Source organism: Crotalus tigris, unplaced genomic scaffold (genome assembly GCF_016545835.1).
Source record: "Crotalus tigris isolate CLP2741 ecotype Arizona unplaced genomic scaffold, ASM1654583v1 scf7180000018585.330925593:3314079, whole genome shotgun sequence".
Lineage (NCBI taxonomy): Eukaryota > Metazoa > Chordata > Lepidosauria > Squamata > Viperidae > Crotalus > Crotalus tigris.
In genome coordinates this window covers 1,710,453-1,738,271 of record NW_024097088.1, presented here as the reverse complement: position 1 = coordinate 1,738,271, position 27,819 = coordinate 1,710,453, and the positions used below count along the sequence as shown (strand labels likewise).

The window sequence follows — 27,819 nt, the reverse complement described above, 5'->3', positions numbered from 1 at the left end:
AGGGAGAAGAAGGAGAAGGAGAAGGAGAAGGAGAAGGAGGAAAGTTGAGAAGGAAAAGGATGGAAGGGAGAAGGATGGAAAGGTGATAAGAAGGAAAAGGATGGAAAGGAGAAGGATGGAAGGAGGAAGGAGAAGGATGGAAAGGAGATGAGAAAAAGAAGATGGAAGAGAGATGAGTAGGAGAAGGATGGGAGAAGAAGAAGGAGGGAAGGAGACAAGAAGGAGAAGGATAGAAAGAGGAGGAGAAAGAGAAGAGCAAAGAGGATAAAAAAGAAGAAAGAGTGCCTAATACTATTGCTAAATACTAACTTCCTGGAACATATTAGATTATTAATCCCTTCTCATCCTCTGCTTTATTTTAACAAAAGTCAGGTTTCTTCTAAGCAAGCAAGCAAAGCAGTGCCCAGGCCTCCGAACTTGTGCGCATGCCAACGCTGAAACAGGTCAGATGAGCAAGTCACTTGTCATCACAGGGATACCTGTGACTCCGGTGCTGTGAAACCTACAGTCCCCGAGGATTATCTGCAGGCTGTTGGTGGGCACCCATCCTTCTTTACTTCGGCTGAGGTTTTTGACCAGCCTTTCAGATAAAGGAAGGAAGGAAGGAGATGGTGGAGATGAAACAAGCCTGAAAAAGCTCTTGGTAAAGCTGTAGAGCATTCTCACTCTTCTTCTTACTTATGGCAAGGTTCTTGTCTACTTTTGTAGACCAGAAGTTGGACATCTGGATCACCTACCACTGACCCTCTCCATCTTCGTGCAAGAGCTGAATGACATCCCTGTTCTTCACCAGAAGTTCATCTGAGTTACTCTTCTTACAATCTGCTAAGGCTTTATATTTTCCTGGAGACTAAAGCATGAACAATAAATATGTGATTTACACCAGAAATATAACTGTCCACCTTAAAATGTACCATTCTAACTTCAAAATCAGCTCTTCTGAGTGATCCCAAACCAGTCCAACCATGGTACAGAAGGCCCCTCATCTCTGTGACCCTCAGAACAACATTTCTCCAAGTTGGATCATTCCATGATAGACTGTTTTGTCTACCTCTGGTTTAGGACAACCTTCCTCAACCTGTTGCTTTGAAGTTGTGTTGGCCTACAATTCCCAATGCGTATTTCACCCCATGTGCCCACTAACCAGTTGGTTGCCATCTTCTTCTTCAGTGTCAGAGTAGGTTGAGAAGTAATGGTGGCTGGACCACTCTTCAAGACCTTCACAGATTTCTAATGAATGGGACATGCCTGTCCAAGCTGCATGAGAAGAGAAGAAATAATCCTCGTTCTAAGATGTCAAGCTACTGAAAGATATATATATATATATATTTTGCCTTTTTTGACTCTGCCTCTAAATGTGCTAAAAGGGTTGGGAAAACACTGGTTCTGAATTTGGATCCATTAGAAGACAGAAAGATCATTGGAAAAATTCTTAGATTTTTGTTACTGGCATCTGTTTTCTGTTAATTGTGCTTGCTGAACGATGCTATACAAATATTCTCCTTCGACGTTGACAATTTTTGCAACCAGAAGCTACAGACATACCTTGTGGCTGAACACAAGGCCCCTAGACAAGAGCAGGGCTCTCCAACCTTAGCAACTTTAAGACTTGTGGACTTCAGTTTCTAGAATTCTCCAGCCAGCATGGCTGTCTGAGGAATTCTGGGAGTTGAAGTCCACAAGTCTTAAAGTTGTCAAGTTTGCAGGCTCCTGCCCTAGGGGATAGGTCCCATTTCTCCTTCAGCTTCATAAGTCCTACAAAAAATGTCAACCCCCACCCCAAACCTTGCGTCGTACATCCTGTTGTTGACAACCACCTCAAAGCAAAGTACCAAATCCCCAAAGGTGATCAGTTAAAAAAAAGAAGGAGAAAAAGAAGACTCCACAGTGATACTTACGTTTGCTGGGTTTGCTCGAAGTAGAGGAAGCTAAGTTCTCCACAGCAACAGGGCTGGTATGTTCAGAATCGTTCTCCTCTGAGCTTACAGAAGCTCTCAGCTTTTTCCTGGAAGCACACAAAGTCCATTCAGAAGATCAGAAGGAACGAGACCCAGGTTAAAATCTTGGCTTTGCATCTTTTACAGAGCAGGCTTAATTCATGTTTCCTGGGTCAAAATGGACCACAACACAACACAGCTCTGGGCTATAGGCTTTTTCAGGCTTTGAGATCCAGAATTCAGTTTGAAAAATGGAACAATTAAAAGAAAAAATTGGGGGGGGACAAAATATGCCCATTATGAAATTTTCCAGACAAAAATGCATATATTTTGAAATCTCTTTTTGATGGACAGTTGGGGGGGGGAAGCATCTTTTAACCGCAAATGTTCACTGAACGGGGAGTGTAATTCATTCTGAACAATTTACGGCATTTGCATAAGGACTTCATTATGCAAATGGAACAAACGATGCCATTTGCATCATTTATGTAAGGAAGTCATTTAGATAATCGTTTCCTTAGGCCAATAATAGTAATTAGCGTGGAATATTGGTTTGTTCCATGCAGTGTCCATTAAACTGAAGTCTGATAAAAGTTTCATTGCACTGGAATTGATGTAATGGAAAAATAATGATGTTACAGGTTGGAATTTTTGTTTAAAGTCAGAATGATATGGAAATTCAACGGCAGGGATTTATAAATAAGACACATGAATTATCCAAAAATTCCTTGGTTTTTTTTTTCTTCCTAACTTACCCTTCACTCAACGGAGGAGAAAGTTGAATTGTGTCAGTACACAAAGATGACACTTGCTTCTCATCTGTGAACATGATACAACATCATGTTAGATCCATACCTTTTGTTTACCAAACATTCTAACGGTTAGAAATGGGGAAATTGTCAATATCCAGATCTGGGTATTGGTCTAGATGGTCCAGGAAATAAATTGGATCAAGAGGTTCATTGAAAACTCCCACTATTAAGGACATCTGTTCATGGATTTAATATTTAGCCGTCCAAAAATGGGCACCCATCTCCCAGTTCAGACACTGGAGTCAAAATCATCTAGGTTTGTATATTTCTTGAGGAGTTTCTAAACTAGGATATCTTACCTTTGATGAGCTGTTGCTGCTTGAACAAAATCTTTCGGATTTCATTTAGCCAAGCCATCTTCAAGTCAAAGGTTTGTGCCTAATAGAAGATAGTAAGATCTAAAAATCAAAATTCCTCTTTAGAATGTGGTAGAAACCGTTCAAAGAACGTGAACTTCTCTCTCAGGAATGGCCTTCCCACATACAGATGTGTATCAATAGAAGATTTATAGCTTGGGGTTAAAGGGAGGGGCCCTTGGTGCTCTCTCTAAACTTGGCTGTTTCCTTGCAGATGTTGCATTGCCCAAACTAGGTAACCTCATCAGTGCTGCAATGTGTGCATCCCCCAGCAAGTCAAATCGCACCAAGGAAATGGTCACGGTTTTGCAAACTGTGTTGAAAACTCGGCGTACTTTATAGAACTTAATTAGCAAAGTTTCATATCACGCCAGCTTTATATGGGGGATGTTCATCCTAGGGACCACCAAGAAATTGCTGGTTCACCTCCAATAGTTTCGGTTTCGGTTCCAGAAATTCCAGATGCTTGTCCCTCAATGTCAAAATGAGAGAAGTTACAGGAAGACTACCTGTACCACATAGACCTCTTCTCGCCCGCTGTACCAGATCTCAAACTTGCGAGGGTCTCCCTTCACGTTTTCCGTGATTCCAACAGCATTCATCTAAAAGAAGGAAGAAATTCACATGCAGAACTTGAAAGAATAACCTTGGCTGGTCATCACCATCCTGCATGACCTCTCATCAAGGTCTAGCTTTCATTTTTATTGTTTTTACACTAAAAAATATTACTACTGACTTTCTCCTTCCAGGTTTTCCTTATAGTAACCTCCTCGTTCTCCTCCTCCTTCCTCCTTCCTCCCCTCCCTTTGTTCTTTCTAAGCATGGAAAAACTGGGAAGATTGAAAAGTTGACTGCCTGGCCCAGTTTTTCCAGATTGCAGGCGGCCAAAGCACCAGGCTGAGTCACTGGCCAGGGGCAGAAGATGGCCACATGAGTCACGTCATGCAAACACGGCCCTCAAGCCCACCTTTTCAGAGCTGCCTCATTGCCTCCCCACCCCCGAATGTCCCTATCGAGCCAGATAAACAAGGCTCCCTGCAGATACAAATGACCATATTCAGGGCTTCTCTCGTGCTTGTGAATGACATCTTGCGCTGCCTGCGTGCACAAAACAACAGGGGCAGGAGGAACGGAGGCATTCAACAAATGGGACCATCTGGCAAAGCATCTGTTCTCTCTTTCTCCTCTGCTTTGGACATGGCTTTCATCCGCTGTGATAGATGGCCTCAGGACAGCCTTGACCAATCACAAAGTCGTCTCTGCACACGAGGTTTCCAGGCACGGCTGGAGAAACCAATCAGACCCTCAGCTGGAGGCATCTGAGAGCTGCAGACGTGTCCAGAGGCAGAGAACAGCCAGGCAGAAAACTGCCAATCCTTTTTCCTGTCTTCTTTCCAAGAAAGGATTTTTCAGCTTTTAGTTGACAGGCAAAGCAGGGAAAGCCAAGCACTTCAGAGCAAAGCCATTGTTATGGACCACAGTATCGCTTATGTGTCTTTTTTAACCCATAACTCTTCAAAAAGCCACTCTGCGGTTGATGCTCCTTACCCTACCACTGAAAATAAAATCGGGACACAGGACACCGCCAGCATCCGAGCGCTCAGTGCTTCCTTACCTTCAGAAAGTGCTTGAAGCTGTAGGATGACCGCTTGTCGTAGCTGTCACAATGCTCCTCCCTTTTCTTGCAGAAGACCAGGGCTTTCTCGTAGAGGAAAAGGTGCCTTTGCATCGGCTTGAAGCGAGCCAGGTCCTTCATCTTCGTGGGGCCCTTCCGGTGGCCCACCCACACGCTGAAGGAGCCCTGCATCAAGACTTTGCCAAGCTCACCGAGGTCCCCCTGGAAGGAAGAGGAAAGGTTTACGTCAGGCCCCGGATTGGCAAGGCAGGGGTTGCTTGTTTGCAGAAAACAGGCCCTGAGCACCATGCGTTAAGAAGAGAAAGGAGCAGTTGTGGACCCAAGAAGGCAAATAGTAATAGTAGTAAAGTTGGAAGGGACCTTGGAGGTCATCTAGTCCAACCCCCTGCTCGGGCAGGAAACCCTACGCTATTTTGGACAAATGGCTGTCCAGTCTCTTCTTAAAAACTTCCAGTGTTGGAGCATTTACTGCTTCTGGAGGCAAGCTGTTCCACTGATTAATTGTTCTCACTGTCAGGAAGTTTCTCCTTAGTTCTAGGTTGCTTCTCTCCTTGATTAGTTTCCACCCGTTGCTTCTTGTCCTGCCTTCAGGTGCTTTGGAAAATAGCTTAATTCCCTCTTCTTTATGGCAGCCCCTGAGATATTGGAATACTGCTATCATGTCCCCCCTTGTCCTTCTCTTCATTAAACTAGACATACCCAATTCTCGCAACCGTTCCTTATATGTTTTAGCCTCCAGTCCCCTAATCATCTTTGTTGCTCTTCTCTGTACTCTTTCTAGAGTCTCAACATCTTTTTTACATCGTGGTGACCAAAACTGGATGCAGTATTCCAAGTGTGGCCTTACCAAGGCATTGAAGAGTGGTATTAATACTTCACGTGATCTTGATTCTATCCCTCTGTTAATGCAGCCTAGCACTGTGTTGGCCTTTTTGGCAGCTGCAGCACACTGCTGGCTCATATTTAGGTGATTGTCTACTAGGACTCCGAGGTCCCTCTCACAGTTACTACTATTGAGCATGGTGCCACCTATGCTGTACTTGTGCATTTGGTTTTTCTTGCCTAAATGTAGAACCTTGCTTTTTTCACCATTGAATTTCATTTTGTTAGTTAGTGCCCAGTGTTCAAGTCTGTCCAGATCCTTCTGTATCTTAAGCCTGTCTTCTGGAGTGTTGGCTATTCCTGCCAGCTTGGTGTCGTCTGCAAATTTGATGAGTTCCCCATCTATCCCTTCATCCAAATCGTTGATGAAGATGTTGAAGAGTACTGGGCCCAGAACAGAGCCCTGGGGCACCCCACTACACACTTCCCTCCATATAGATGCAGTTCCATTGAGGACCACTCGCTGAGTACGGCCGGTCAGCCAGCTACGGATCCATCTGGTGGTGGTTCTGTCTACCCCACATTTTTCTATCTTGTCAAGTAGTAGGTTGTGATCTACTTTATCAAATGCCTTACTGAAGTCCAAGTAAATTATGTCCACAGCATTCCTCTGATCCACTAATTTTGTCACTTGGTCAAAGAATGCAATAAGATTTGTCTGGCATGATCTATTTTTGACAAACCCATGTTGGCTTTTAGTAATGACTTTGTTTGCCTCTAGGTGTTCGTTGATTCGTTGTTTGATTATCTTTTCCAGGATCTTCCCAGGTATTGAGGTCAGGCTGATAGGTCTGTAATTTCCTGGATCCATTTTTTTTCCTTTTTTGAGGATGGGAACTACATCAGCTCTTTTCCAGTCCTCTGGTAGTTCCCCTGTGTTCCAGGATCTTTGAAAAATATAGTTCAGTGGCTCCGATATCACATCTGCCAGTTCCTTGAGAACTCTGGGGTGTAATCAATGCAATGCAATTTATTTATTTATTTTTGCATCACAAATGTCTTTCTTTCTGCTTGCTGAGGTTTGTTTTCCTCCTTAGTTTTTTCTTTTTTCTGCTCTGTGTTTTTTTTATTCTATATTAGTTTGGGTTAGTTTTCACACTCTCCTTAAAACTTTTCGTTATGTATTTATATGGTTGTGGGTGCTCCATCATTGCAGACTTTCAAGAAGACTGAACAGAGTGGTATAGGGTCTCCTGCTTGAGTAGGGAGTTGGACTAGAAGACCTCTAAGGACCCTTCCCACTTTATTATTCTATGTTTTGTATTCTATGCTTTATACTCTCTCTCTGTGTATGTATGATTGTACACCCACCCACACATATGATATAAAGTTTATTGAATGTGCAGTGTTTGTATTTCCCTTTCCCCTTCTTTTTCCTTTTGTGCTGCATCTCCTTAAACATACTGAGTGGAAAGTCTGGAGTTATCTGGAGATCCCTCTCTTGCTGAATGCATCTAGCAAGCCCTCTACACTGAGAAAAACTTACATCGTAACCAGTGATGGAAATCTGATGCATGGAGTCATTGACTGACTTCACCAAATCCAACATGGCAACTAAAGCTTCTTGCAATTCCTGCACACCTTCACAGCTTGTGCTGTACTTCAGCAACTCCTGCAAGTTAAAAAAGAGAGAGAGAGAGAGTTGGTTAATACTTTTCCCAAGGACGTAATCCTGAAAAACAGAATCCCTCTAGCTGTTTCTCAAGGGAATTTCCAGTAGATCCCAAAATCCTCCAAGAAGTAGGAAAAAGGTTCATGGGGATCCAGAAACCCTTTGAAAGATCTCAGCCAAGAGCCTCCCTACCTTGAGAAGCAGCTGGTATTTGGTTAATCTCTGCACCGGTTTGAGCAAGTATGAATCTAGACTGAGCTTGTGTTCTAGCTTCTTCTGGCATTCCTGCAGAAGAAGCACAACTTATTTGCCATTGGGAACATGGACACCCATCTTTCTGATCCTGGATGTCCACCAAATGGGTGGAGGCAGATCCCCAAATTCCTTCATTAATAGGGATCCTGCTAACAATTCTGGAATTTAAAGTCCCCCAACCCTGTCTGAAGTCTACAAAACTCTTGAGAAGAGCATATTAAATAAAAATCGAGGAGATGGGCCTGTAGTCAAAAATCAGGATTAAATAAGAGTGGGTACTAAAGAACCATTCAGCAGCTCCAATGCTTTGCATTCAATGAGTCCAATTTTAAATGGTTAGAAATGTCTCCACTTATTTATTTATTCAGTTGCTATGGTTTCTACCTTAAACAAATGAATCTGGGTGGCTCACAATGATCCATCAATGGATTATGTGCCATCAAATTGCTGCTGACTTGTAGACAACACATAGATCCCTTTTCTTCCATGATCCTTCCATGTCCCTAACAACACTGGCAGAGACATACCCCCAGACAGACCCAAAAATAAATAAAATAAACAATTGGCTGTTGAGATAAAAACCTTAATCATCATCCATAAACCTGTCTCAATGTACCCATTTCACAGGCTCCAACTGATATTCTGACTCCTCCATCCAGAAACATAGCTAACAACCTAAGTCCGTTTCCCCACCCCAAATACATCTGAAACATTTAACTTCTCAATACCTGGAAAAAGAGGCTCTCGGCGTACTGTCGCCAGAGAGATTCTGACTGTGGTTTATTCTGACAGTACTTCTCATACATTTGAAAATCCTCCCGCTGCAGAAGGGAACAAAAAAACAAGGACAAAAATCTATGTCAAAGACTGCAAGGGGGCTTTTAGAGCTAGACAAGTGCAGAAATGTCAGCGGTGTCCTTGGGCCCATCTGGATCTACTGGAGTTCCAGCCTTGGTATAAAGGGGACCCACCATCTGTTTGAAAAAGGTGCTTACAAACCCTTTCCAAGAAGCAGCACCCAACTCTCTCTGGAGCTTCAAGGCAACTCTCCAGATGATGGAGGAAGATACTGCACAAAAGGGAAAAGATGGATGGGGAATAGATCAGTTTCCTGAATTGATGAGGAAGGCCAAGGAAAGCTTGAGGAAGAGGTCAGCTTACTTGTTGTGGAAGTCGTAGATCTCAGGCATGTTTCCAAAGAGAACGTCTCTGCAGCTTCTCAAAAGGGGCGGTATGAGGAAGGTCATGGTGGGGTTATCCATCTCAGCTCGGTAGCCCTGCCAACAGCATCACCCAACCGAGCATTAGGCAACCTTAGAATTGAGTATCCTGAGCCAAAAAGCAACATTAGGCACGCAACCTTTTTCAGTGCTGGGATATCTAGCTTCGTGGCATTTAATATTTCTTTTTTCTTTTTAATCCAAAAGTAGCTTCCTAAGAACCTCTGAGCAATTCCAAGAGATCTAATTTTTCTTGGCTCTGTCAAATACACTAAGTCCACGTTGAAAAGCTGGCTTCTTCAGAAACTGGCGCAAAGTTCAGACTGTTCCACTCACGTGGCAAATATTTGTACTGCCTCTCTTTTGAACCGCATCAAAAACTTAATCACTTAGCCTTTGGTTTGCCTGGGAATATGGGCCAAGAAGTGGAGGATGGGCACAGAAGTAGAATAGGAACACTAAAATACATTTAATGGGACAATAAAGTTGAGAAGTTGCCCTAGGAGTTGGGCAACCATATGTGTGTAAAAAAATAATAATCCAGTAAATAAATACTCACCATCAAAACTGTGAAAAGTTCCTCAACGTACACTCGTTCAGTTTGTATCAGTTCATGTATGACGTGGCTGGAATGAAACCCAACTGAAAAGCATCAACAGATGACTCTACAACTATTTCACAACAAAACAAGAAGATGGTGTCTTGATGCTCTCTGAGCTGTTTGTTGTTTTCTTGCAGACGTTTCATGAGCCAAATTAGATAACATCAACATCACTAGCACTGATGATGTTTCCTAGTTGGGTCATGAAATGTCTGCAAGAAAATCACCAAGCTTAGGGAGCACCAAGGACCCCATGCTCCTCCTCCTCCTCCCCCTCCTCTCCACACACCCCACTTTCTTCTAGCACTGATGATGTCACCTAGATGGGTCATGAAACATCTGCAAGAAAAGAAGCAAGCTCAGAGCGCACCAAGGACCCCTCATTTCAACCCAGAGCTACAAATATTTTCCTTTATTAGAAAAACAAGAAGAGCAAGTGAATCCAGCTTTTGGTAGAAGCCATAAAAAACTTCAGCCTTCGTGTTTAGGGTCATAGTGGTGATATTTTTTTTTTTCATGGATTAAGGATTTTCAAACATCTTAACTAAACAGGACCCAAGGCATTTGTTTAAAGTTTGCTTGGATGATCTAGCCTTTCTTTCCAGATTAAACAAACTTGATGGGAAGGAGATAAATGGAAAAGCCAACACACCTTTTCAACATGTCTAAGCTGTCTTCACTTTCCGTGATGTAGTACTGCAAGGAATTTCTTTTCTCTTGATAATTGTGGACAACTTCAATCTGGAGAGGTCAAATAGAAATAGACACAATTAATCAAGAGCTCATTTTTAAGATTGCCTTGGCATTATGCTCTCAGTGTATTAGAATCCTGTCCTTAAGGCAGCGTTTCTCAATCTTTACAATATCTGAACTTCAACTCCCAGAATTCTCCAGGCAGCATAAAATTTGGGGCAGCTTCCATTGGCATTTCATTGGTTGTTATATGTATATCCTACCTTGCGGGAATTTTGAGATTTCCTTGAAGTTTTCTTGCCTGGTAGAGAGATATCGAAGGAAAATTTCAAACTGGAATTGAAATCCATACCTTGGAAATAAAAATATCATTTCTTGTTCAACTGCTCTCTTTTAGTAAATTCGACTCCTCCCCCTCCCAAGGGAATGTTTAAAAAAAGGGGGGGTCATCCAAAAGGAGGGTGATTTAATTGAAGGATGAAATTTTTAAAAAAGCAGGAAAAAAAATCAAACAATTTGAAATGAGTGAAAGAATGAATATATGTATATGTATATGTGTGTTTATGTGTATAATCTTTCTCTCTCCCCCTACCCCAGGAGAAATCAGTCAGTCAGCTGGTCCGTCCGTCCGTCCATCCATCCATCCATCCATCCATCCATCCATCTTCCCAAGCTATCTAATGCTTTCCAATCTAATCCCTCATCCCTCCATTCCTCTATCTGTCTGTCTGTCTGTCTGTCTGTCTACCCACGCACCCATCCATCCATCCATCCATCCATCCATCCATCCATCCATCTGTCCATCCATCCATCCATCCATCCATCCATCCATCCATCCATCCATCCTAACATCTATCTATCCATCTACCCTTCCATCCATTTTCCCAAGGAGTCTAAGGTCTCTACTCCTGTGATATGTGCAATAGAGGCCAGCAATGACTGACCGATTAAATAAACTTTATATGGTTGCTCATCTGCTTAAAGGAACTCTGAAGATCTGAAAACATTCTGCCTAGACACTATGAAGATAGTCAAAGCTCTCTCAGGAGAGCTACCAACCAAACAATTAAGGACATGCATCCAGTGAACAGGAACAAATTTAATTTTTACAGAGGGGAGATGGCTCATATGGATAGGGCCAGAAGCAGAGTCCAGCGTGAAATTATCCACTAGGGCAGCTCATCTGGGCAATGAAATATTGAGGCCAATTCTACAAAATGGACTCAACACCTGAACAGAGGTAAGAAGCTATGCCACAAGAGGCCTCACCATTCCACCCCATTGTTTTTGTCTAGATTTAATATCTATGAAACTAAAAAAAAAACTTTGGTGGAACAAAAAGAGCAGTACTGTATGCAAATGTGATCAGCATCTAATCTGCTGTTATTTAAAGGTTGAAATATCAGGTATATAGAAGAAGCACCTGGGATGTAGCAATGGGCAAAAGAGGTAGGGAGAAAAACAGATGCAGAAGAGTGTAAACAGATATGAAGAGAAGATGTCTGATCTTCAAAGTATGCTGTTGCAAGAATAAAAAAGAGGCACCAATTAGGTCAGGATTAGGAGGGAGACGGGGTGGGGAGAGGGGAGGAGAAGCTGGTTGGTGGAGATACTACAGAAGGCACTGAATTCAAAAATGGGACAGACGGGATTCCAAATTTCTCCTCCTTTTCACTTCACTTCCACGTGGGATGAAGGAAGTCCTGGAGAACTTCCTTCAAGAAGAACTTGAAGGTATTTTTTTTTTCCCGAAACATGGCAAAGAGAGTTTGGAGAATGGAGGTGCAAAGATGGTGCAGTGACGTCATTGGCGCTTGCCAATACAGCCCACTACCCGGGATGGATTCTCCCTCATGCATTCCCCAGTCCTACTCCTACTTCCCCAGGGTTGCTCACTCATGAGTATTTCTGGATGATGGAACTCAAATGCAGGTTACCATGTCTGGGGGAAAACAGCGGAGATTTAAACCGGGCTGTGCATTCGGGCCGGGGAGCTACAAGCTGCACTGGACGGACTTGCTTGTCTGCAAGCTTTCTGAAGCAAGCCTGTCGGTTCTCAAACATGCTGCGCACGTTCTCCAGCTTGATCTGGACCATCTGTATCCGAGCCTGTGGATCCCCCCCAAAATAAGAATCTTATAAAGCAAACAGTCACAATTTATGTAATAGTTACTGATCGTGTTAGCAGTGTGAGAACCTCTATACATACTTTGAGTTCCGGTGTTAAGATGAGATGAAAATTAGAAGACAGGGTTTGGGGATCTATGTTTAAATGCACTGAAGAGCTGTCAAGGAACTTCTCGATGTCTTGTAGAGCTTTCTGAGCCCCTTCCCGGGACTGGCATTTGTCCAATGGCTGGTTGGCTAGAAGATACACACCTTCATCACAACATTCCAGGGCCTAACAGAGATGGCAAGGTGGATAAGGAAGGTTTATGAGTAAATCAGAAAGCCCCAAACAATTATCCCATCTGCATCTCCACCATCTCCTACTGAAGAAGACAAAGGTGGCTGAAGCAAGGTCTTCATACATCTACATCCGTGGATTACCTGCTGCAGAGAAGTGAGGAGGTCCAATGTTTGCTGGAGCCTGTTGTGTTTATTTTTGATTTCTTCCAGCAAAATGTCCGAATGATGGCGCAATTCGTTGCACTGCTGGCAAATCAAGTTGAGGGCATAATGGTGGTTGGCCGCCATTTGATGTCCGTGAAGAATCACCATTTGGGCCTTTCCTGTTACATCCTTTTAAAGGCAATGGGGATGGGGGAGGGGGAGGGAATAGGATGTCAAAAGCATGAGGCCGTGTCACCTCCCATAACTTTGAACTCTTCCTTTCTCAATTGTGCTTCTTATATCATATGACTCTGCAATCTTCATTCTCTCCCTCTGAAAGTTGCAATGTGGCCTCCAAACTATTTTATTGGACCTTCCCAGGATTGTGCTGTCAAAGGAGCCAAATTCAGCTCCTAGGCCCTTAATTTCTTGGCCACAAGACCATTGCTGTTTGTCACTATCTTTTCCTGGGACATTTTCTCAACTTCCCAAGGAAGTCAACTGCCCCGAGATTCTGCAGGGGTCTCTAATTCAAATAGCAACCAAGTTGGACCTTGCAGAGTTTCTGAAATCAGTCAGGCCTTCTGGCTAAATGTGTTTCCAGTCAAGCAATCCAAAGCGAATGGATCATTTCCCCCCCCCCAGATGAAAGCGAAATAAGGTCCATGTGACTAGTTTAGCCTCCTAAAATAATAATCCCATCAAATTTGTGAAAATCCACCTGTCTCATCTCTTCTCATTTGCATGCCATAATACCCTTCTCCAATCTTTCAGAGGAGTTCTCCTTATCAAAAATAATATTTAGCAAAGAGCATCCTTTGTCAACCAAAAGGAGAGGCTGGTCCATAGTCACAAGTCTGTTTTCCATGGCAATGGGGCTCACCTGCGCCCTTTGGTCCAAGTTATCCAACTCTGAGAGCCTTTGCTTCACCTGAGCGACATTTTCTCCTGTATCTGACAATTCCCGCTGTTGGGCCATTAAGAATTCCAGGGCTTTACTGAGCTGAAAAAAGAGAAACTTTTATTTCGAAGGAAAAAAACCCAAAACCAACAGAAGGTCATCATTTATTAAGAACAGGCACAAGGAGTCTGTGACTCTGATGCTGCTTGAAAAATGCTGTTTTTTTCTTTTGTTGAGATCTGGTGCTTCTAGCCCCAAAAGATACTGATGAAAATGGGATATATTTAAAAAAACTCCCTCAAAAATACTTGGTTTAAGTATTGGTGCGTACTTTATGGTGAAGATGAAAAAAAGAGAAAGAAAGAAAAGGAAGGAAGGAAGGAAGGAAGGAAAGAGAAAGAAAGAAAGAAAGAAAGAAAGAAAGAAAGAAAGAAAGAAAGAGGGAGGGAGGGAGGGAGGGAGGGAGGGAGGGAAGGAGGGAGGAAGAGACAGGAGACTTCTTGCAATCCTCCAAAGCCAAAATAATTCATTTCTGATATAAAATCTAGCTAGAAAGCTAATTTCTCCCTATCTGAAATCATTGGAAACGATCCCATACTTCTCTGAAACATCTCAGAAAGACCAAAGTCACGTCTCTTTCTTCTCACCTCTTGGAAATTCTGCTCAAACTTCCACAGTTGCAAGTACTGCTCCATCTTCAGCTGATGTTTTTCCCAGAAACCATCAAAAGCTGTTTCCATCTCGTGCAGTTGGGTGAGTAAACTTTCCTCGCGGGAGCAAAAAAAGTCAGTCATTTGGTGGATCTGTGCGTGTTTCTCAATGTCTTCTACGTCTATCCAGGGGACTCATAGGGATTTACCCCCAGCTAAATCTAGTATGGGATCCATTCCAGAAAGTCTAGTTTGGTATTGATATTAGCCAGCTAGGAGACACCCTTGAGATTTATGGCCTTCTGAAGTGAAAACTGGAGTCGGGGAAGAACTATTGATTCATAGAAAGTGGCTAAAATAACATCCATAAACTGGGTTATGGGACACAGTATACCCCTTTATATTAATTCTAAGGAACTTTTCTATTCTTTTTGACCCATATCTTTCCAAATCTCCAACAAAATTGGCCCCCGATCCCTTTCCAATTCGCCTACCACTCTATATCCTTTTACTCGGTGTTTGAAGGAACTGATCTGGGTCTACATGGCTGTGTTTGACTCTTAGCCTTAACTAAACAAGCACAAACTGGACAGAGACCAGGAAGAAGTGGTGAGAACAGGAAGAAAGGATCTAAGAGCAGAGATGGGCTGTGAAATTTTTACCCTGGGCAATTGACCGGGATCTATGAATTTAAGAGCGCTTGAACCTCTTTTAACCACATGCTTGTGGCACTGTATCTCTTAAGGTGACATCTTTGGGTCAGCCAATGTTCATCTGACATTCCCCTCTGCATTGCTCTGGGAAGCTCCACCTGAATTTCTAGGTACCCAACTTAAAACTAAGCTTCAGGTTCATGATACCCACCGATGGACAGTTTCCCAGTCACTGGATCTCTCTTGTTGCTGATCTTCTCCTAGATCGTCCATATTTGGCTCTTCTAAACTACATAACAACATCTTCCCTTCTTTGGTTACTGCAGTGATATCTTCCTGCAAAAGACAGCAAACCTCCTCTGATCCACATGACCCCTCAACCATCATGAAGACTATTCTAGGAGGGACTCAACTTCCCCTTGTCTTACTCAACAAACTAGGGTTAAGTGAGCCAGGGTTTGCCATGATGTATGAACTGAACCCATGACTGAGGGTTGGCAAGTTCAGGCAGCAACAGCAAGGAAATGGCTACAATTTCTTTCAACTTGCCTTTAGCTGATAGTATTTCTCTGTCCGCAGAGCCAGGATGTGCTCAATGGAATAGGTTTCATCCGGCAGGTGTGTTTCAGCTAACTCCATGCCAAAAGACTGCAACATCTGAGCGGTTTCCTTCACTGTGAGTGCAAAGCTTTCTATAGCCTAGCAAGCAAATATTGCTGGTTTAGGCATTTATTCAGTAAAATTGGACTGAGGTTCCCCCTGAGATGCTGATGGACCTCACCCTACTGGGGTCTTGAAGGGGTCCAATCCTGAAATCTCCCTCCCAGTCCCAAAGATTTGATTGCTGGACAATGATTTATGGACAAGGAGGAATATTTCTTATGAAGTAGGCAGGGCTACGTTGTTTCTTATATGAGCAGAGATTGGCCACATCCTTCCATTCCATCCAGGTTCAGACATGGTGCCCCAGAGGCTAACCTCATAAACCCAGAATGTTGGCATAAAAATGTTAACATCAGAGACGTACCGTTCTAAAGATGACCCATTCGCTATGGCAATATTCCAAGGTGCCTCCGAATTCAGGTGTCAATTGCTTTTCATCGATGTATGTCAATAGGTCACTGACAGAACTCAGCATTACCACCTAGAGAAGTGGGGGAGGGGAGGAAGAAAAGACAATCACAGTTGCTGGTCCTAACGAAGTCCATTTCCATAGAGGTCTAGAAGCTCAATTTGATAGAACACTGCAGGTATGTTCAGGGATTGATTGGATTCAGCCAGAGGAGCAGGCAAAGACATTTTGGGGCGCAAAGATCAGAGTCACATAAATTGTGTTATTCCCTGGAAGTGAAAACTGAAGAAGCAGGAGAGGAAGACTACAGATGCTTTTGAGCCTTGGTGTTGGAGGAGATTCCTGAGAAGACCACAGTCGGCCAAAAAATGAAACAAATGGATCATGGAACAAATCGGAGTTCTCGCTCAAGGCACAATTTGTCCTGTTTTGCACACAAGGTGCATATCTAGCTCTCTCCGGTGGGAGATGCTGGGAAAGGTGGAAGAAGAGGACAATCAGAACCAAAGCAGATGGACTCAGTTATAACGGCATTGAGAGTATTGTTGGAAGAGGCCAAGGACACATCATCAGGGAGATCTATCTAAGCAAACATGAAAGTCAACAGACTCGATGGCTTGCAAGCATCATCAAGCAGAACGTTCAAAAGAAAACTACCGAGTTGGCAAAGTCTACAAACTCACAAGCTAAATCAAGCTCCTATTCTCTGGGGACCCTGAGCTGTGGCAGAACCAGCCGAGAGACAGGATCATAACTAAATTCTGCTTTTGCTTCCTCCCTCTTTCTCTTGTGTAAAAGAAGCCATGTTTGGCCAAGGACATCTCAAGCTTCATACAGTTCACATTGATACTGCTGAATGAGGTGCAAGAGTCCTTCAAGATATGGCCCAAAGCCTCCACTTTTACACCTATTACAATTAAAACTGCATAATGGGAAATAGCTCTAAAACTTCCCACCTCGTAGAGGTTTTTAAAAAATCAGTAAATTCCAAAGCTGCAGCATTAATGCATTTCAAAGCAACAGGGATCTCACCGGAAGTTTGAGAAGGAAGTCCTCTTGGCTAAATCGGAAACCAATGTCGGTAAAAGTGCGCTGGAAAAACCCAGTGGGACGTAGGACCATCACAAGGTGGAGATTCCCAGGAAAAGAAGTCTGGAGTTAAAAAGAAGGCCAAATAAATAAATGTTATTCTTCTCCATAATAGCCAAATCTGAAATTAGCTACAGTAAGAATGTTCTACTAGACACATAGAGATAAACCACACATCACTCAGAAAAAAACCTAAGAAGGAAATAAGACTGCTATCATGTCACCCCTGGTCCTTCTCTTTGTTAGACTAGACATACCTAGTTCCCTCAATCTTTTATTGTCCATGATCTCGCTTAATAATGGTTTCATGACCAGTTCCATTCTCGCCCTTGAAAGATACCACACTCCCAAGAGCTATTTTTAAAACCAACCTCAAATAATGAGCAGATGCAAATGAATTGATAACATGTCCAATTTAAGCCGGTGGGAATTCTGCCAGCTGGCTCTTTCTGGGCCTTTCAGCCTGGGAGAAACCAGGCAAACTCAGCCAGCGTCCTTTGTCACTAAAGGCTCAGAAATGCTTGGCAAAAGCTAGACCTGAGGATTTTTGGCCCCAGTTCTCCCAGAGGACTACAGAATGAAGGTTCTGAAGATTAACCAGACATGAGTCTTTGGAAAGTGGATGTATTAATTCCAGTTCACCTTTGTCTGGACGTTAATTGGGGGGGGGGAGATACAACCACAAGTTGTATTTGGTGCATGGGAGTGTGTGTGTGTGTGTGGGGGTAGCCCCACTTCCAGGGTACCCAATAAAACCAGTCCCAATATAAGGCCTGCTCACTCTTCCAAAATGAAAATTGTTTTCTCTCTCTTCCTCTTTCACTCTCTCTCTCCCTCCCTCTCTTCCTCTCTCACTCTCTCTCTCCCTCCCTCTCTTCCTCTCTCCCTCCCTTCCTTGCTTCCTTCCTTCTTTTCTTTCTTTCTTTTCCTTCCCTCCCTCCTTTCTTTTCCTTCCTTCCTTCTTTCCTTTCTTTTCCTTCCTTCTTTCCTTCCTCCCTCCCTCCCTCCCTCCCTTTTCTTTGAAGATAGAGATGGGACTGAAAGTCAAAGAAAATACAGTGCTTTTATTTTTGCTTCCCCCCCATTTTTAAGAAAAAGCCATTTCTTCACACATTGGGGGGAGGGGGGACCCGCAGAAAAAAATAGGCTTATTCCTAACAACAATAAAGTCTAATAATAAAGCCAATTAGAACATATTACATGCAACCTCCTATTTGAGCAGCTTAAAAAGCCTGGCCTGCTTTTTTAAGGACTCCCCCCCCCCCAAGGCCTTGAAAAGGAGAAAGCAGTTTTGAGTCATTTATCTCCTTCACTGTTCAAGGACTGACATCTCTCTCTCTTTCTCTCTCTCTCTCTCTCAGCTTCATCTCTATCTCTCCGTTATGTCTCTATGCACACATAAACACCAACCCCAAATTCATCCATGTTTTGCAAGAGGTTAAAAAGAAGAACATAAAAAGAGAGATTCAGACAATTATTTCTGACACACCATGTTTCAACTTGGATGCCAACCTGCCCAAGTCACCTTGGATGATTAAAAGGAGGAGGGGGGGGCAAAGAAAAAAAAGAAAAGTCAGCTGCAAGAAGCCTCCGCTCACTGTCTCCTTCCTAAGCACCACCTTCTGCCTTTTGTCCTAGAAGATGCCCAGCCAGGATTCCTGCAGCTTCCAACCCGCTTTGCAAAGAAATAAAAAGGACAAAGCCTGCAGGCTCTTACCGCATTTCTTCGGCACCACATCCTGCTTCTTGGCACACCTGCCTCGGCCATCTCCCCCACAGCAACCCACACGAGAGGCCTCCGGTGGACCTCTCCTGCCCTAGTGTCAATGCTGTATTGTCGAAAGTGGAGACTCCGGCATCAAGCCGGCTTTCTCCCTGGGCTTCTGCACCAGCAGCCCGACACAGCAAGCCTTGAGTTTCCTAGGATTTCACCTGGGGATGCCCGTAATCAGATGCCCTTTCCTTCAAAACTGCCCATCGGATAATCTGATACCTGAGGCTGGTGAAAGCAGAGCCAGCAAATGTGCAAGAAAAAGAAAGGGATGGCGGTTGGCCCAGCTACCGGTAAAAGAGAGGGCAGAAAAGGAGAGAGAGAGAGAGAGAGAAAAAAAAACCCAGAGAGGGAGCAAAAGAGAGACACTCGGTGGCCAAATACAGCTGTGCATTTTTAAGGTGGAATGCAGAAGTGCCTTTTCTCTTTGGAAGAAGCTATCATATTCAGGGCATTATGCTAGTTCTAGAAGTCTCTTTTCCAGAATGGGAAAAAATATCCTTTTCTTAGTGTATTTTTAGACCAGAAAGCTGGGTACAAAACATGTACCATTGGTGGCTGGGGGCTACTAGGCATGGGACAGAAATGCATGAGAGATCATCTGGCAACTTTGGAGGAAGAGGGGAGAGGGAATGGGGGAAGAGAGGCAGGGGGAGGAGGAGGAGGAGGAGGAGGAGGAGGAGGAGGAGGAGGAGGAGGAGGAGGAGGAGGAGGAGAAAAAGAAGAAGGATGGAAAAACAGACTCTCTAGGAGAGAAGGGAGAGTCAGCCACAGCAATCCTCTTGAATTAAGCCAGAAGTGAAATGACATCCCTCATGAACTGGGTTTGATAATTTCTAGTGCTTTGCCATCATTTAGGACAACAAAAGTCTCAATCACTTTCTCCTTTGTTTTGGAGCAGTAATCCTGCTTCTGGACTAAACTCTTGGTTTAAAAGATACATATGAGTTACTCTACTCAATTTTGGTCCCGAAGGCCTTTCTAACTCAACCCAAGAGTAAGAACTACAGAATTCGGATTCATTCTGTAGGCTTCCAATTTAAAATGTGGCAATACACGAAGTAACAGGAGACCTATTTTTTCATCTGAATCTTGAAAAGTAACCACTGGTTTGAATAAGATTGGTCTGGAACAGTGTTTTTCAACTTCAGCAACTTTAAGACCTGTGGATTTCAACTCTCTAGTTGGGTCAAGAAAACAACCCAGCTCAGTGAGCACCAAGGATCCTACAGCTTGATTCTACATCTTGAAGCTTGGCAAAAGCCCACAGGAACTTACTGCTATTCTTTGGAGAGTCATTTTGACCGACATCCATGTATCTAACCTTCTGTCCAGGATGAGAATAAATTTGCTTTCTGGTCTGCGTTGGCTAGAAGGTAAGGGGAAAAAAAGTTGATAGCACAGAAAGAATATTGCAGGGGTCAAATCTACATTGAAATGCAAAACCAGAATGGATCTTTTTTTTTTTAAATGGCTTATGGGAAGCAAACTTTGCAATGGGATTCTAAAGCAGAGGTTCCCAACTGTGGCAATTTCCAGGGGCCTGAACTTCCACTCCCGGAATTCTCATCAATGGCCATGCTGGCTGGGGAATTCCGGGCAATAAGGTCCATGCCAAGGTTGAGAAACACAGCACTAAGTTAAGAGTTGTACCTTGGGATCCATGCGAGGTAGGTTAAAACTTTTGTTATGACCTCCTCAGGCACTTGGCTGAAAGTAGGACTTTCAGGAAATGTGACAATCCACTCCTTGTCTTTTCCTCTCCCACCTAGACAAGAAAAATGAAAAAAGGAATCAAAGCCACTCACTAAACCACATTCTATAGTTTTCTCCCTCCTTTCCATCTTCCTCCCTTCCTCCCTCCTTCCCTTCCTTCCTTCCTTCTTCCTTAAAGGAGAGATCTCAGCAAAGGATTCATGCCTTCAAGAGCTTTTCCTGATGTAGGCAGCCTACAATAATCAGCTCAAAGTAACCACCTATTTTTTTGTACATTAAGACTCAACATCTGGAGAACAAGGCAGAAAAAGAGATGCCTGTTCTTCTTCTTCTTCTTCTTCTTCTTCTTCTTCTTCTTCTTCTTCTTCTTCTTCTTCTTCTTCTTCTTCTTCTTCTTCTTCTTCTTCTTCTTCTTCTTTTCTTCTTCTTCTTCTTCTTCTTCTTCTTCTTCTTCTTCTTCTTCTTCTTCTTCTTCTTCATCCTCCTCTTCCTCTCTTCTATGCAATGGACGACAGCTCTGGCCCCCAGATGATTGAGACCCATAAGAAGGGAGTCAGCAGAGAGCTTCACCTTCAACCTTCAGCCTCTGCAGAACAAGCTAAGGCCAAGTCATCTGATGGACCTTCTTCTTCCCATTTCTCAAGCTGCATTGACTCTTGGAAGACAAAGTCTACCTGCTCTTACAGTCAGCCCATCCTTCTCAAAAGAGACTTTCTAACAGGCAGGAAGAATCAAATCAATTCCACTCACCAGAAAGAAATGCAATTCCTTTCCTCAGGTCCTCCGCAAGCTCCTTGGCCCGCGATGGGGCAGCTGATTCTAGCAAACACAAAAGTGCGAAGTGTGTGAGAACGAACTGGCTGGGCAGCTCACCCTCACGGCTTCAGGGTCCCTGAGTTTCCCTTTTGGCAATTTTGGGATCTTGTTCCTCATGCTTGTGGCAAAGCAGCAGCTTGTTCCTAATTTCTTTATCCGTTGGATGCAGTTTAGCTTCCTCATCCTTTTTCCTCCTCCTCCATCCTGTCTCCTTCTGAATGGTGGAACATCTCCCATGTTCCTCCTAATGATCATCTTGGTGTCTTTAATGAAGGGTCATGAGGGAGAACCCCTAACAGGCCTGCCCTTGAAAGCTTCCTGCCATTTGGAGGAGGGAAGAAGCAAAAATATGGAATTTAAAGCCTAAAATCCCAACCCACATTTAAGAAGTCACTTTTGCCCACTTGTGAAATGGCCTTCAGCTCCACCAAACGTTATGGGCAGATCTTGGCTTCCTAGAGATTGTCCATCTCTACTCTTACTTCTTCCAGTCTCCTTCTTCCCCTTTATCCCTTTTTCTTTATTTTACTGCATTCCTATTTTACCACATCTCTATTTTACATGGTGTTTTCTACTCTGTTATTGGGTTTTACTCAAGCCTTCTGTTCCTCCAGTTCTTAGGTTTACTTTTCTTTTTGGGTTTTATATACCTGTTATATTGTCTGTCTTGTATGGATCCATCAGCGCTGAGCTTTTTGATACATTTTGCTGGTAGTTCACCATAACTAAATAAATCTGCATTTAAATTTGAATTCAGTCTTTTGCCTGCTGAGTGCCCACCATCAATGTTCTTTGCTCAGCTCTTCTCCAGCCCCCAAAACATTTCTCCATTCACTCGATTCAGATTCACCCGTTTCCTCCCCCCAATCTTCCTAAAAAACCTGAACGTTCCATGACGTCACCTCAACCCAGCCAATCAGCACCAGAGACCTGTGACAGCCAGCACAGTCCATTAACTTGCAAGGACTCTCACCAGAAAGTTACATTTTGACTTGTAATTTTTCAATTAAAATGCCCGTGAACTGCTTTTATTACTTAGGGAGGTCAAGCAATATTTATAATATTGGGCAAAAATGATTTCCAAGAGAACACACAGCCACCATTTCCAAATACAAAAGCTCTTTTTATTGACGCATGGAACAATTTCCCATATCCAGGCTCTCCAGCCTAAATGGAAAACAAATCAAAGGGCAAGCTTTTCTCCGCAAGGCTGATGGAAGACAATACAGTTTGAAATATTGTAGACAAAAGCAATATTATAGCCTTAAAAAAAACCCTGGAAAATAGGGAACAAGCTGTGGTCTGCACACCACGAAATTTTCCAAGTCAAGATCCCATTCATGAATTGATCAACGACTCTTCTGTTTTGATGGGCTGCTTCCCCAAAGACACGATTGAATGGCGGCAGTTTATAAATGGAATTTGTCTGAAGTCGGAAGTCTATTGTTTTTCCTTTTCCTGTCTACCCTACACTTTTCTCTCTTCCCCTTTTCCTCCTGTATTTTACCTTTATTTTCGTTTTTTTTCATACTTTTGCATTTTATGCTTTGATAAATTAATAAAATAATGCACTGAAATAAAACCAGGATGACACCATTATCCGGAGAGCCCAAGAGGGTTTAGTAGACGCTCCTATGAAAGAGAAGCCAATAATGTATACCCATTAATTTGCAATCCTAGAGACACCTGCCTGGCCTGAAAAATACACAGAACTGCAGGATAATTCATTAATCTTCAGGACTCTCCTTTCAAAACAAAAAACAAAAATGAAACTAATCTCAAGGAAAATCCATCACTGGGATTCTTAAATTAGCAGCCTTGGGCTGCCGAATAGGATTTGTAATTAATTTCCCCTTCCTTCTCCTCCTCCTCCCTGTTACTCTAATCCTCTAATGGGTTTCCAAATTAAAGAGGAAGAGTTTTAATTACTTCAAGTCAAACTGGATTTTCATTAGTTGCAAAAAGGAACTCTTCTTTGGGGTGTGTGTGTGTGTGTGTGAAAAGAGGAACTTTCAACCACCCTGTGGTCGAAGAAGAAATTGCTGGATGCTTGCCATGCTGTTGGGAAAAACGTTGCGTGTTAACATTACTTTGGAAACCGAGAATTAAAATCAACAAAACATCTGGGTGTAAATCTCGTAGCTTCTGCAGCGTGAGCTGCTGCTGTTTTGGATTCCAGCTAGCACCTGTTCTAATTTGAATTTTCTGCTCCTTCACCACCTGCCCATAACTAAATCTCTATTCTGTTCCAAAAGACAAACCCCGTCCTCATTTTGGATGCTTCCCTTATATTTGTACACCTCAATATTTTTTGTGCTTCTGCGGATCTTGGGGTTCCCCTCAAAACTGGGGATTCCCCCTCAAAGATTCAGAGACTGGGTCCAAGGTTTCTAAAAATCAGCATCAAGTTGATTAAACACACTAATTAGCCTAGAAGAGTAAATATGTCCACCCTTTTAACACACCCTTGTAGGTTAAAGATTAAAACCACAGTTAAAGAATAAATCTGCACCAAGGCATCTCTACTATCAACCAGGTCAGGGTGTTCCTTGCTTCACAGGAGAAAATGGAAGAAATGGGGGCTGAAGACCCTGGAACCCTTTACTGCCTGTATAGACAGTCCCTGTACATGGAAGCTCTAGCCGTTCGGCCAAACCCGACTGCAGATCCAGAAAGACAATTACGAGCACAAGAGCACCAGGATTCAGAAAGTGCTTGAAAAATACGAAAGGGAGAAAAAGAACAGTGAGAAAATCAGATTTCCCCGCTTGCAAACACGTTTATGAAATATTTCTAAGGCCAGAAAATACTTGGTAGGAACGAAGGCAACGATTCTGGTCCAATATTCCTTACTTATACAGTGCAGGTAATCGTCGTCTCACAACAGCTTGTTGAGTTACAACTGGGAGAAAATCATAACTGACGAGAATATTTTGAATACTGATGGGAAACTTAATTTAAATAAGAGCTCGAAAATCAGGATCTCTATTGGTTCAATAAGAAGACCTTAATTGCAAATACAATTGAAATATAAGCTGGTTAGAAAAGATGTTATATACTGATATTATTGTTATTTGTATAAACACTACCAAAACGCCTCTATTGAATTTTGTATGTATCGAGAATTTGCTTAACGTTGGTAAAATGAGAACATTACTGGAAGAAGAGAGGATCAAGGAAGTGTATTATTATCTAACAGGTTAACTATGGAATTATAGAAATTAATTATTATTATTGTTAAATATGTGAACCCAGGCAACACGTTGTTTACCAAGCACCAAAGATTGTTTAGTTACAAAGTTACAATGGCACTGAAAAAAGTGACATATGACCATTTTCCACACTTATGGCCGTGGCAGCATCCTCAAACGATCAAAATTCAAACACTTGGCAACTGACTCATATTTATGACGGTTGCAGCGTCCTGGGGCCACGCGATTCCCTTTTGCAACCTTCTGCACAAGCAAAGTCAATGGGGAAGCCGGCTTCACTTAATCACTGGGCTACTAACTTAACAACTGGGCAAGGAAGGTCGTAAAATGGGGCAAAACTCACTTAGCAACCATCTTGCTTAGCAACAAAAAGCTCAGTTGGGCTCGTAAGCCGAGAACTGCCTGTATTCAGGCTTATCCACTCTTCATTTATCTCTCTGGCTAAGACGGGACTTAATTCTGTTCAGCGCTGAATTTTATGCTCCGTTCCTAGAGAAAACTTGCACTTTCCAGTCCCTGCAAGAAGAAAGCTAGAAAGGCAAGGAGGATTGTTCTGACCCAGCCAGGCTATTTCTTGCTCTCGCCTGCCTGCACCTGAGAAGTGTGTTTTGCAACCCAAAACCTACTACAACACCCATTGACAACCACACATGTCACGGGTTTCCTTTTCTGCCTGCCTTCCCAGGCAAGCTTGGCAGGGCTTCGAAAGACGGCTGGCCAATGCAGAGAAAGCTCAGCCCACTTTCCTGGCTCAGGATGCCCAGATTGATTAATTACCTTTAGGAAACAGAGAGGAATATTTTGTTTATTCCCTCGCCTGGGACCAACTACTAGGTTTTATTTCTCACTGCAAATCTAACTAGATGAGAATGCTGGAAGATGCAGGGATGAATTACAGCCAAAAGGCGAAGAATAAAGAAGAGGAATAACAGCAAAAACAGGGAGGGGGGAATCATCTCCCCATCAGGAGGGCTGAAGGAAAGAGAAGGGAGCCCCCTCCCCAGTCCATCACTGGGGCAAAGGGAGCACCTGGTCTTAAGGAAAAGCTGGAATCTGATCGGAAGGTTAGCAGCAAGCCCCCTCTGGGCCAAAACTGGCTGTTTGCTGATCTCTGGGGGGGGGGGACTGAGCCCAGGGGTCTCTGTCCTACCACCCACAGGAACGGCCAGTCAGGCCCTGTTGGCATTCCGATTTCCAAAGCACAAAATGCACCAAGCTTCAGCGTTCTCTTACAGGAAAAAGACCCTCTTCAGGGCATCCTGTTTTCAACCCAACCCTGACCGCATGTGACAAGCAAACCTGCCTGCGTTCCCATGATCAGCATCAGACCCGGGACCCCCACATTTCCGTTCCCTTTCACCAAACCCTCCATTGCTGTAGGACGGCCCTTGCCAGCTTCCCTGCCAGCCCTTCTCCTTCGGGCTCCTCTGCTTTTCCTACAGTAGGCAAGCAGCCAGGGTCCCAGGGGGGCACCTCCTCTCGGTCAGTTGGCAACCCCAAAGTTCCTCTCTCTCTCTCTCTCTCTCTCTCTCTCTCTCTCTCTTTCTCTCTCCTTCTCTCTCTCCCCTGCTCTTTTCCTCCCTCTCTCTCTCTCTCTCTCTCCCCCTCCCTCCCTCCCAACCTCCTTCTCTCTCTCCCCTGCTCTTTCCCTCCCTCTCTATCTCCCTCTTTCTCTCGTGGCAGCAACCTAAAACCTCTTGAGACACGGGATGCCGGGGCAGGAGAAATAAGGAAGGGGGGGGGAAACGAGGAAGGACACCCCCAGCAACCCCCACCACCTCTCCACTCCAGCCCGCTTTCCGTAGCGCAGAGACTCCGCCACGGCCGGAGTACCGCCGAGCCGGGGCGCGGGGAGGTGTGGGGAGAGGATGCGCTTCCCCCGGGCGCCTTACCGGCTCCGGCCAAAGCCTCGGCGCGAGCGGCGCTCCGCAGCAGCCGGTAGTAAAGGGCCATCTCGGCCTCGGAGGTGCGGCTGGGTGGCCGGGCGGGCAGAGCCATGGCCCGCGGGCTCCTGCGGGCGGCTGCAGCGGCGCGCCTGGCCGGGCTGGGCTGAGCTGGGCTGGGCCGCGCTACTCCGCCTCCTCCGCCGGCCCGGGGGCGGCTGGCTGGGCAGGGCAGGTGGTCCGGTCTCGGTGGCCCCTCTGCTTGCAGCGGCTGGGAGCCCAGCTGGAGGGAGAGCGGCGCCTGCCCGCCTCTCCGCGCTTCAGACGGGAGGCTGGGGACGCGGGGCTGGCTCCCTGGTCCCCAGGGCCAGGAGGGGAGCCGAAGAGAGCCCGCGAGGGGCTGGTCCTGAGCCGACCCCCCCAAAGGAGGGTCCCTGCTCCTCGCGTGTCCCGCATCACGTCGGAACTGGCCTCCCTCCCTTGGCGGGTGGAGGGTGGGCTTGGCAGGGGGGTCTCATCCCCTCCGCCGCTTCGCGCCCGGCGATTTGCAAACGAGGAACCAGGAAATCGCCTTACAAGGAGTCGGACTGGTTGGACTGGGTGGATCAGCCCTTCTCCAACTGGGCGCTCTCCGGAGAGAGCCGGCCCGGGCAGCTGTCACCCTGCTAAGCTGGCTGGCCGTGGGGAATTCTGGGAACTGTAGTCCCAGCACATCTGGCAGCTGCTGGAATCCCGTTCTCCCGGCTGGCTGAGGAGAGCCTGGCTTGGTGGGGCTGGTTTTCGGGGTAACAGCAGCAACCCGAACAGCCCAGCTCCTCTAAACATCTCAGCCCTTTCAAAAGAGAAGGACTTTGACTCCCAGCATGCTGGCTGGGGAATTCTGGGAATTGAAGTCCACAGGTACCAAAGTTGAAAAACACTGCTCGAAAATCTTTTCCAGCTTCTCAGCTCACAACAAATGTTACAAAAGACGTGCCCCCTCTTTACGTGCAGAATGGAATATGAGAAGGACTGAAATTATTTGCCTGAAATAGTATATACTAGATTTCCTGCCTGAGCAGGGGGTTGGACTAGAAGACCTCCAAGGTCCCTTCCAACTTTCTCCTTTTTCTCCTCCTCCTCCTGTTATTGTTGGGTATACAGCAAACTCTGGATATCCCTCAAAAGCCAGTAAATTTTAAGAGATTTGCAGATTGACTTGCTTTCCTCATTAACATTTGTCGTGTGTCCTTAATTTGAAGTGATGTTGACTGCCCGTAAAAGGGGCAGGTAACTATTTCCACATCTGGATGATTTTCATAACTTCACACATTATGACTTCATACTTGCGACTTTGCACCTCTGACTTCACACTTACCGTAAAAACAGGACCGCCGTGGCTTGTGTACAAGAAGTTTACGCGCAACACCCCAATGTCCCCCCTGAAACCGAGGTCATCTTGGGTGACAGATGTAATTAAACTCATCATCAGAACATACCAAAGTTTATTGATCATTTCA

The 27,819-nt window shown here is 44.4% G+C and overlaps 1 protein-coding gene across 5 annotated transcripts; it reads right to left on the bottom strand.

Annotated features, from left to right (window-relative positions):
* Positions 1–159: 159 nt before the first annotated feature.
* MCF2 (MCF.2 cell line derived transforming sequence) lies at positions 160–27,024 on the bottom strand. 5 transcript variants are annotated; one of them, XM_039354723.1, is made up of 28 exons: positions 26,330–27,024; positions 21,160–21,228; positions 20,347–20,461; positions 19,972–20,062; positions 16,866–16,985; positions 15,789–15,905; positions 15,311–15,460; positions 14,973–15,097; positions 14,106–14,220; positions 13,441–13,560; positions 12,555–12,746; positions 12,214–12,405; positions 11,942–12,113; positions 10,268–10,356; positions 9,964–10,052; positions 9,270–9,336; positions 8,652–8,767; positions 8,490–8,559; positions 8,219–8,311; positions 7,428–7,520; positions 7,110–7,235; positions 4,721–4,942; positions 3,615–3,707; positions 3,049–3,127; positions 2,693–2,756; positions 1,899–2,005; positions 1,145–1,257; positions 160–850 (listed from the first exon to the last, which is right to left on the bottom strand). In XM_039354723.1, exons 1-28 carry the CDS (start codon positions 26,433–26,435, stop codon positions 734–736), a joined length of 3,222 nt encoding a protein of 1,073 aa, XP_039210657.1. In that variant the 5' UTR covers positions 26,436–27,024; the 3' UTR covers positions 160–733. The 5 variants fall into 5 exon arrangements, with proteins under 5 accessions (XP_039210657.1, XP_039210658.1, XP_039210659.1 ...); XM_039354724.1 differs by having other exon boundaries at positions 10,268–10,305; XM_039354725.1 differs by lacking the exon at positions 7,428–7,520.
* Between the last annotated feature and the right edge of the window lie 795 nt (positions 27,025–27,819).

Bases quoted from the DNA above. Each gene is read 5' to 3' on its own strand.
- MCF2 (XM_039354723.1), bottom strand. From the start codon at position 26,435: ATGGCTCTGCCCGCCCGGCCACCCAGCCGCACCTCCGAGGCCGAGATG. The intron at 12,114-12,213 runs GTATGTATAGAG...GGGGATCCACAG, and splicing joins TCTTAACACCGGAACTCAAA to GCTCGGATACAGATGGTCCA. The intron at 4,943-7,109 runs GTAAGTTTTTCT...TCTTCCTTCCAG, and splicing joins TTTCCATCACTGGTTACGAT to GGGGACCTCGGTGAGCTTGG.